At 37.2% G+C, this 11,019-nt stretch overlaps 1 protein-coding gene across 4 annotated transcripts in view; it reads right to left on the bottom strand.

The window, feature by feature from the left end:
- Positions 1–2,333: 2,333 nt before the first annotated feature.
- LOC132829960 (dyslexia-associated protein KIAA0319-like protein) overlaps positions 2,334–11,019 on the bottom strand; it is a 109,488-nt gene continuing 100,802 nt past the window's right edge. For 2 of the 4 annotated variants that reach the window (XM_060847389.1, XM_060847390.1), the window contains 2 exons: positions 6,769–6,863; positions 2,334–3,684 (listed from right to left, as the gene is read on the bottom strand). In XM_060847389.1, coding sequence (XP_060703372.1) covers positions 3,497–3,684; positions 6,769–6,863 — 283 coding nt within the window. In that variant the 3' untranslated portion in view covers positions 2,334–3,496. The remainder of the gene's footprint in view (positions 3,685–6,768; positions 6,864–11,019) is intronic. The other 2 variants (XM_060847391.1, XM_060847392.1) reach the window with 2 other exon arrangements.

Raw genomic sequence — 11,019 nt, 5'->3', positions numbered from 1 at the left:
AAATTCCATGGAGATTGTATTACAGCTATCCATCATAAGCTTAACACCTCACAAGCGAGATTAAATGGACAATGCTTTGTCGTCCCCTCAGGAATACTTGTTAATTGTATGTAGAGTCTGGTCATAACATACATGATTAGAAAAGAACACATTAAGAATGAATAAAAACACAAATGAATGAAACTTAAAGAAAATGCACTGAGATGCCATTTTAATGGAAAGAGAGTCCTTACTCCGGTGTTATTTCCCCATATTATACAATGTCACATCAATCAGACTTTCTTGGACACCTGGCTATTAAACATTGTGTCAATGAAGGAGTCAACCTTTTAAACATCAAAATAAACACATTTAGCTCTCTTTAAAAAATAAATTTTAGATATTGACAAAACTTCAAACAAAATAAGCAAACTGTCAAAGTTTTAAAATCCTTACTTCAACTGATCAGCTGCTTATTACCAGGAACCATCCACTTAGTTTTAAAAGCAGGACTTGTACTTCACAAAGTTAACAAAAAAACACTTGAGCTCTATTAAAATTCTCCACAGTGACAAATGCTGGTGCATAGTGTAACATTTCAAAACAGTGTATGCTATGCAAGAAAAGGTGAACGATACAATTGTTGTCACTCCCTATAACCGTAGACATATTCAATGCTTGCATCTTCCAAGGTCATTATCTAGCTTTAATAAATGAATAGTTAATCTCCAAATGTTACTCTTTTGGTGAAAGTTTACTTTTTTGTACCTGGGTCCAAAAGCAGTGTATTTAAGAATACCTCATGATTACCTCATTACCCTCATCAGGTACAAGACGCAAGCCTTTATTTCCATGTGAAGTTATGAAATATCTAAACTATAAGTACTAATGATGTAAAATTATTACATTATAAATTAAATCTATTTGTCTGAAAATCCTGTATTTGTTGGAAGATGGAGAAACGAATGGAAGAACATTATGCAATTTTGACTTATGGTCACCTTAGTTTAATCAAAAACTCTCATCCTTTGTATGAAACATTGTCAATTCAAACACCAATGAAACCTGGGGAAAAGCAATTTAAGAACTTTGTAGAGGATGAATTGAAAAAACTATGGATGCAATACCGCTCGAAGTATGATCAATTAAAGATAATTACATATGAATCATATTCTTAGCTATTTCTTTGATATTTTCCTCAACTGTGTGCCAAGTCCAAGTACAAACGTGTTTCAAAACAAAAAGAACCACCAACGTAAATTTGTACAACTGGACGTATGTTACCAACCTTGGCTCGAGACATGAGTACAGAATTGACCCTGACATATACCGATACACTGCTGAGTGCTAACAGGGATGCCATCTTTTAGGTACATTGTTAAACCAAAAGTCCACCTGATCTCTCAAACCACTTTGGGAAAAGAAAGATAATTTATTTCATGGTTTGTGGCACATCACTATGTATAACTGGCTGGCATGATTCCCCATATTACAACAGTTTCTGTACTTGAAAACCATTTCATTGGACACTAAGTACTTTTGGACATCAAAATCATAAGTTCTTTCCTTCTTAAACATTATTTCCAGGCATTCTCCTTTTGTACTCAACATTCATAGATAGATAGGCAACAGTATCTTTCTCTGTGCATGGATTATCTCTGGAAATCAATTAAACATGTTGCAACACAATTAAATTGATGCCAGCAGCCTTTTTGGTACCTTATTCATGTTGCTTTTTTGCTATGCATAAACAGACAAAAACAGTTAGAGTTATCAGTCTAATCAATAGATGGGTTTTTCCAGCAGAAATGTCTGGATAGCTGGTCCCTTCTCAGAGGAAATTACAGGGAAGATTTCAGTAGCACGCACACACACCAAGAACTGGGATCTTTATGGATGGCTCTGCAGCACGTAACTTATTATATTTATTCTGTAGTCCAACATGGACCCATATCATCTCTTTTTAAATAAATGGAGCAGCTTAGAGAATAGATACTCTAAATTGGGAAACCATTTGAAAAATCAACGAACACACCTGATGCGCTCATTCTGACAATATCACATTTTTTTCTAAAATGTCACTCATATTTAAGCAGCAATCAAATTTACGTTATTCTTCTGACAGGAATCATTGTAGTGTGCATTATAATGGAAAGAATTGTTAGAATATTTACTTATAGCAATTCCAAGTAATGAACTAATGATATTTTAAAGTAACAGTATAACGCTGTGTTGAATTTTGATAAATAATAATCAGCCAAGTTAATAGTGCAATCTTGTTAACATTGACAGATAAAATCAATAAAATAATTTTACAGAAGTTTCTTTTGAACGTATCATCCAGAATTGATCCAGTAATTAAAGTTTCCAACTTTTTACCTTTTTAAATTAAGGTACATAGTTCCTTCAAAACCTTTCTTTATTTAATTATCAGTAGCACAGCATTTGTTTTGCTGGTGTACAACAGATATATTTCAAAAGACAGTTAAATAATATTTCTATTCCTGGAAGGCACTAAATAGGGGACTGTTACTCATGCCTTGGTCATTACATTATTCCTTTGTCATTTTAAATGACCATCAATTGGATCGTTCACCGGTATCAAGATGTGAAGCCCAAGTGCCAGTGTATTTAAAAGGAAGACAATTTTTTTTGAAAATGGAGAAACAAGTGAGCAGCAAACACAGACCTACATTCATTGGAAGGGAATAAACATTGCAAATTAGTGCCTTCCCATTTAAGAATAAATTAAGAACACCCTGTCAACACTTCACACTAATAAAACCAACACATTCCCAATATTAACAGAAAAATACAGTAGTGATAATTATTTTTACAAACCTAAAACAACCCAGGGTCATTGCCACTTCTGCATTGCAGTCAACTCACTAAAACAAGTGAAGACAATAAATCCCTTTGTCTTCACCTGCATTACAAGTCTTTAAAAAGAGAATGGTAGAAGTTCATACTAAAATTTCCAGAATCACAGGACAATGCTTAGCATCACAGTATTCAGTTTTCCATGGACTTCAGCATATTTATCCAATTGCTGAACTGAAGGAAGTGGTCATATCCAAGCGTTGGGTAATGATTAAAGTTCACAAGACATCCAGTGTGTTCCCACATCACATTTTTGGCTTTAAAATTTTAAGCTGCAGTGCAATAGATTTCCAGTAGATGTCTCACTGGAAAGAGAGCATCAAAACCACAAACCTGCAGATTGTTAATTGCTGAAGTATCGAGTGCAGCCACAGTTTCTGGCCAATTTATATCTCTCCCAAGTCTTTTTCTCACCTTCAATTGAGAAATCAGATTCTGTTAATCTCAAACAAGATGAGCAGTTGAAGCATTTAAATGCTGAACTGACTCATTTTGCAGGTATGGTTGACACACTGCATGCAGCATAGTAGTCACTATTGCTTCAGGTCAATCTTCATTTTACTGAGCAGAGATAATACTGGGAGACAGCTTCTATCCTAGCTCTATAGCTTCTACAAGTCTGGTGGCTAGATTTCACTTATAGGATTTCTTCCCTTTGTTTCTTAGTTTTTTCAACAATTTGGCCATTATGGATTGATCCATTCTGGTTTCGCAGTAATTTCCCTTTCTCTCTGTCTGGCCAGGTGAAGATCGCTTCATCACTGTCAAGTTCAGATTCTGAAACCATTAGGCTGGTGTTCTGTGCTGGAGCTTTCAGCCTGCCAACTGCAATGAAACATTTATCAGCAACGCCGCAAAATAGAGAGGAAACATAATCACCGTCAAAGAACAGCTTATGTGGTATTTTTGCTGGTGAAACTGCTATTAGTTTGATAATACTGCCTATTTGAGAAAGGAAAGTAGGAATTTAGAAATTCAAGTCATATAGGTATGGCACCAAGATTTTAACCATGAATATAGTCACCTGCATATTACCATTAGCATAACTCCATTACACATACAAATATAAGGTTTAGTGACATTTTTTTTGTTGTCATTGGCTGATCAGCTGAAGTAGGATTGTGCAATAGTAAATGAGAATAGATCAACAAAGTGAACATTTAACTCTGGAGTCCAAAAAATTAGTTAAAGTAAAATATAAAGAGGACCATCTTCAAGTTACAAAGCAAAATTTTAAGGTTCCAAACTTTGAACAAGTTAAACTAGTGTGTTGATAAATTGTTTTAATTTTTGTGAATAGATTACAGTAACAACCAAAATACCACATTGTTTTTACATGTGCCAAACTCAAAGTCTTACATTATGACAAAAATGAAAAAATAAAAGTGAAACAATGATGCTTTCTTATCCATTGTACATATTGAGTTCATTTGCAGAAATTGCTCAACCGGTTGTTATATGCAGCCTTATAACAGAGACTATTCAAAAAGTGTTATACAATTTAGTTCAAAAAGCAGGATCCTAGATTTAAATCCATTTTGTTTTTACATAGGTAGCTGCAAGTGTTAAATGGGTTGGAACCCAGCTGTACTGGGATTCGACCCAGTTTAGATCAGGCCTTTATGGCCCGGTTAGAGGGACTGCAGAAATATTTTCTCAGCTCAACTGAGATAAATTAAGGAACCAGAAATACCTGTGAAATGCCTCTTTGTACATCCATAAAAGGCCTTTGTAATGGAGGCCTGACACAAGTGTCTTCTGATGGCTCCAAGTTATCATTTTCAGTCCCTATCACAAACTTTGCATCTTCACTAATTTCATTTCCTTTCTTGACTTATATTTCACGTTGACCTACTTGACTTCCAAGAATAGTTTCTACGACTGTAGACACCTCATTGCATACCTGGAACAATGTTTATCTTTATGCTGTTTCGATCCACTGCTGAATCCCTCATGTATGCCTCAGTCATACCTAGACTTCACTGCTCAAAAATTTCAGGATCTCCACCCACCATAAACGTCAATTCATCCAACATACAATTGACTGTACACCAACCCACACCATGTAGCATTCACACATCTGTGTGCTCTTTGACCTACACTGACTCAGAGTTTCCCAAAATTCAAAATTTTAACTTCTCATCTATACAACGTATCTAAATCGCATACAATAAATCTCACCTCTACATCTCTATAATACTCTACTAGTCCAACCACCATAGAAATGTGACAGCCCAGAAAGAGGCATTTGGCCTACTGTGTCTGTATGAGCTGAATGAATCATGAATCTTCTGAGAATTTTGTATTCCTCCAGTACAGCACTTGGTTCTTCTTCCACATCAGTGCTATTGGCTGTGCCTCAAGTGTCTCAGCTCCAAGCCCTGAAAGAAGCAAAGTAAACTCCGACTCTCCTCTCAAGAATCTATAAGTCTAATCTCTTCACAATATCATTAATCACTCTCCTAATGTCTGCTAACTTGGCGTGGCATCAACTTTTGTTTAAATTTCTGAGAAATGCCTTGGGATGTATCCCTATGCTAAAACTACATAAACAATATCTTAATTATTGTTAGTAAAATAACTCTTTGGGGGGTGGAGGGGGGGGGGGGGGGGGGGGGAGGGTTTAGGAGCTCCAGTGAGATTTGAAGATTATACGCTTGCCTCATTGGGGTATCGGGTGGAGTGATCAGGTACTATGTTGCAGAGCACGAAACTGTTTCAGACTCCAGTAGTTGCTGCTCATGCAGTTTGAGAACTCCAGATACACACCCCGAATATATCCTTGTGATTTTGGCAAGGGCAGGAAAGAATGTTCAGACCGGTGTGTCTTAGTTCAAACTCTCATGAAAGATAGTCAGCCTGAAACAGTGTTTTTGTCTCTACACAACCTAAGTTTTTCCAGCAATTTGCGTTACTATTTCAAGTTTCTAGCTTCTAGTTCTAAAATTTTGATCTGCCTTGTCCCAACTGAACATCAAGCATTCACATTACATAGGTCCCCAGACACAAGTTGTATTCTCTGTAGGTGAACAAATTGCTGGGTCCCACTTTGATAAAGGCAACTGACCAATTGTAGCATTTACCACATTATAAAATCCTGAAATTCAAAGTATCCAAAAGGGAATAATTGTGGATAATGCAGAAGCATGTCTGTGCTGGTAAGGACATGTGCAGAGTAAATCTCCCTTTATTCTAATTTCAGAAGAATATCTCTGACACTTCTACTTTTGATGCCTTGTCATTTAGATGCTGAGGAAGGCAATTTAAACTGTAAAGCTATTTACATTAGGAATTTGATACACATATTTAAGCCAAGTATCACAGCGCTTTTGCAATTAGCACAGAAGGACTGAGCTATTACAGATAGAGGTGAAAAGGCGGTGAGCACCCAATGTCTACTTCTCCATAACATCAGTAAATCTCTACTCTTGAGTCGAGGTTGCAACAGGGCAGATGAGAGAACTGGCACACCAGACTCATTGTGCTTAGAATTTTCTTCTGCAACAGCAATGGGTCAGCTCTGCTAAGACCTGGTTCATGTACATATTTTCTGAGATCAAATGGGGCACAGGGATTCCTTTAAAAAAAAGTTAAAATGTTCATGCCAAAACCAATTTATCTTTGGAATTTCTATTACTTTGCAAGAATTAAATGTTTCTTGTCTGTAAACACTGGATTTGCAACATACTGCATCATTCGGTGACTGGAGAAAAGATCTTGGCAATGTCTCTTCGTGAAGTGGGTTCATGCTAGGGAATAGCTTTGGTGCAATATTAAGAGTGTGAAGGTATCTTGCTACTGTCATGAAGGGTGCTAGGTGGTGATGTGGTGAGATTCAAGGAGTAAAAGCAAAAAAGTCAATGAACCCTGAAAAGTCACAGCGTCAACGTTTCTTCCGCATCCCAATACCTGGCTTGGAGTTAGACTTCAATTCCAGACTTTCATGATCATCTGTAGCATCTAGTATTTTATATCTGCTCTTCCTTCTAGGTTTTCCTTTACGCCTGAAACATCAATCCAGAATATTTAGAAAATGTCAATTGAATTGGACTACATTACAACTATATTACAGAATAACCAAGGTTAACATTACAAGGCATGACTACAGGTAATAAATCTTCCTTACTTCACTCAAAAAACTTGTGCTATTTCAGCATTAGTTTTTATTAAGCAATGCTCTACTCCATCCCTTCACCATTTATTTGTGTTCTGTCAAACCTAGTATTTAAAATAAGTATATTCTCAGCTGAAAGCAGGAAAATGGCACACAGTTAACAAAAGATGATATAGGGATAAAAGAAAACTTTAAGAGAAAGAAAGGTGTGAGAAAAGGAGTACTGATAGCCTATGTTTGCATGTTCGTACAGGGAGTCAAGACTTTATCTAATAATCACATTACAGGCTTTTGGATTTGTAGTGCATAAATTGGCAACTGTATTTCCATCACATTTTGAAAATACTTATTAGTTGAAAAATGTTTTGGAATTCCACAAAAGGGGTTATAAAGTCCATTCTTGGAGTTGTAAATAAAGATATTTTTGGATTTGTTGGGTGTTGAAGACAGAAGAGGAGGAAAAAGTAATCATACTAACCAATGGTCTGAATGAGCATAAACAAAAAAGGGAACAAAAGATATTGGAAAGAATTGCCTTAATGTCACTGAGCATACACTGGTAGTGGCTCCTAACTGTGCACTAAAAGTAATTCATCTAGAAATACCCTTAGAGGATTTAATTGCCTATGGGTGCTCCTGTCCAACATAGTGGTTTTGACGCAAGTCCTCACATATTTGAAACAAGTTGACACTGCTGGAGGGATAAATACTGGCCAGCATACCAGCAATAACTTCCTTTGCTGAGGAACAAGGAAAGACATCTGCAAGACATGGCAGAAATCAAATAACTGGATTCAACTTTATGAACAGGAATTCAGTTGTTATCATATTATTTTAGTTAAAGAGAGGAAGGGGGGAATACCATTTACTTTCAATTACTGAATATGAACTGTGGCTTGGAGGCAGTTCTTGCAAATCCCATGTTGGCTTAGATTAATTGATAACAATCATACACTCATCATGCAGCGTTTTTATAACAGTGGAAAGAGAGGGCCATCACCTTCCATCTTTGATTTATATATGGAGACCATAACTGAAGCTTCTCTAAATACCCCATTCAATAAGTTGTCTTTTGTTTCCTTTTCCATCGTTGTTATTGTGGTTGCAAAAATGTAAAACAGTGCATGATTGCTCATACATTATTGCCATCTAATGTCTCAACGTAACAATCTGATTGAGAATCGGATATTGAAAAATAGCCAATTGTAACATTTTCCAAGCTTCTCTTATCTGACAGGTTCATGGCGATCATGGGTCAAGATTTCTGCAGCTGTATTCTTCCATGTTGACTTAGATTATGATGCCACCTTCACTTAGCCAGTCTCATATCACTGGCAATCCTCATATGCAAACACAATCTCTTTCCCCTTGGCCTTTTCACTGTTCTACTTTGGCCCAAAAGTACTTTGGGCGGCACGGTGGCACAGTGGTTAGCACTGCTGCCTCACAGCGCCTGTAGACCTGGGTTCAATTCCCGACTCAGGCGACTGACTGTGTGGAGTTTGCACGTTCTCCCCGTGTCTGCGTGGGTTTCCTCCGGGTGCTCCGGTTTCCTCCCACAGTCACAAAGATGTGCGGGTCAGGTGAATTGGCCATGCTAAATTGCCTGTAGTGTTAGGTAAGGGGTAAATGTAGGGGTATGGGTGGGTTGCGCTTCGGCGGGTCGGTGTGGACTTGTTGGGCTGAAGGGCCTGTTTCCACACTGTAAGTCTAATCTAATCTAATCTACTTACACCACTTGAAATAAGTGGAAGGCAGCAGGATCTCATTGGGGTTCAGATGGCTCCAAGATGTCATGTTGTAAATGAAAGGCTGTTATTTAATAGCCCATGATACAATCAGAAACCATTACAGATGACAGCCAAGTCCATTTTAACCGAGAACTGTTAGTGATTGACCAGCCATTTTGGCTCGTCATTGGAAGCAAGTAAGTCCTTCTTGGGCAAAAAAACTTGTAAACTCAGTAATTTTAAAATCTTAAACAATTACAGAACCCCTCACCCCTAAGCACAAGTTAGCATCAGGAAAGTCTCACCTCTCAAGGAATAGTTCAATCAATTGTGTATAGCTGGGTGAGGAAAAATGTTACACTGTATGTCTCTCCACCTGATCCCAATTAGAGTGTTGGACTTAAGGTACCGTTTTCTTCTAAAGTCTGTTTCTTCTCAACAAAAGATGAGGGGTGGTGGTAAATTGAGAAACTGATCAATTCATTAGGAATGGGAGCATGCTTTTTCTTTTCTGAGTCTGGAAAGGAGAGACCCGTTAGAATGAGAGAAAAGAAATTGTTCAGAAAGGGTGCCGCTTCCCCTTGGCCTCAAGGACCCTGCTTACTATACCTACAGCAAATTATTTACTAGATCATTCTCTTCGCTAGAGGTGTTGCTATAAAGCCTGAAAATAAATCTGCTTAAAAACCGAAGTTATTTAAGAAGTGTTCTGTGAACCTCACTTTTCTTTTGTAGAGGTATAAAAGCATACCTTAAGCATTCTTTTCTCAAGTTACTGGTCCTTGCTAGCAAACAAAACACTAGATGAACTGAAATTGAACATAGAGTCCCTCTGCAAGAAAATATACTGCAACCTATCCCCGATCCAGCAGAAATCATATGGTAATGATGGCATCCTAAATTGCAATGGACTAGGGTACTTAGGTGAGTGACAATGTTGCTGCTATTAAACAGAAAGAGGAAATAAAAATTTGGGAGATCAAAAACAGTAGTTTGCAAACTGGGGGTCATGGCACTGATATTGGAATGGAATGGACGAGAGTGGGAAGAGGATAGGCTCTCTAAGGTGGACAGTCAGCATGTCAACCTTTTATAACCATACAAAGTGCAAAACTCTGGAGATCTTTTCTCTTTCCAGGAAACAGATAAACTTTCAGATGAATTGTTTAAATGTACATACTAATGTACATATTGACACAGCACACAGTGGATCGCCACATGGTATTTCAATTGTCGGTGATTTCTAAAACTGAAAGTTGGATTAGTCAAAGATGCCTCTGAAGTACAGTAATCAATTAAAAGGTCCTAGTCCAGCATTCAATTGTAGAAATTGAAAACCCTATCCTTGAAGTTAAACCACAAAATAATTTTCAAACAAAATTCTTTCAACTGAAAACACAGATGAAGATAATCCAAGAAGATTAAGTGCTGCATGATTGTTCCGACAGCAATCACTTTTCATCACTGATGATCACAATTAACTGTGGATTTTAAAAGGCATCTGGATGGTTATATGGATAGGAAGGGTTTAGAGGGATATGGGCCAAGTGCTGGCAGGTGCTACTAGATTAATTTAGGATGTCTGGTCGGCATGGATAAGTTGGATCAAAGGTTCTGTTTCCATGCTGTACATCTCTATGACTCAATAATCAGAGTGGAGTAAAATTAATCATTAACATCAGGCAAACAAACTTAATTGGTGACTTTTAAATATCGTAATAAATTTGTATCATACATTCAGACAACTCCACCTGAAGTGATCCAGCCTTGATACTCCCATTTTCATTGTAGGTTCTGTCATACACTGTGTCTCAAGTAAAAGGGAAAAGTATATATTCAGATCTGAGCCAATTTACTTATTAACATCCAGTCCCATTCCCCAGGATCTGGTATCTTGAACCTCATCAGCAAAACTTGAACACTAAATTAATTTCACTCCATGTACATCCAGACTGGGAGTCTAGATTAAATTCAACTAATTATGATTGTTACAGATGAACTGGAGCTATCGAACAACTCGTGAACTGCTGGACTCTCAGTACAAACAGAAGAAACTGCAATACTCAATCTAGGCGATAAGAGGAGGATGCCGCCCAGGTACTAAAGTTTAGAATGAATCCTAATCTTGGCATAATTTATAAGATTTTATTTCGAAATACACATGACAAACATACACCTCCAAACTTATTAATTAGTTTCAGTCATTCCTAGAGAGAAGCGTGAATGAATCTTGAGAAATGCCCACCAACTAAACATTATGAAATATTTAGTAATGTAGAATCAACACACAGCACTCTTCCTACAACTTGACAAGCA

Source organism: Hemiscyllium ocellatum, chromosome 30 (genome assembly GCF_020745735.1).
Source record: "Hemiscyllium ocellatum isolate sHemOce1 chromosome 30, sHemOce1.pat.X.cur, whole genome shotgun sequence".
NCBI classification, from domain to species: Eukaryota; Metazoa; Chordata; class Chondrichthyes; order Orectolobiformes; family Hemiscylliidae; genus Hemiscyllium; species Hemiscyllium ocellatum.
The sequence above is the reverse complement of the archived record's forward strand: the minus strand, read 5'-3'. Positions and strand labels throughout refer to the sequence as shown.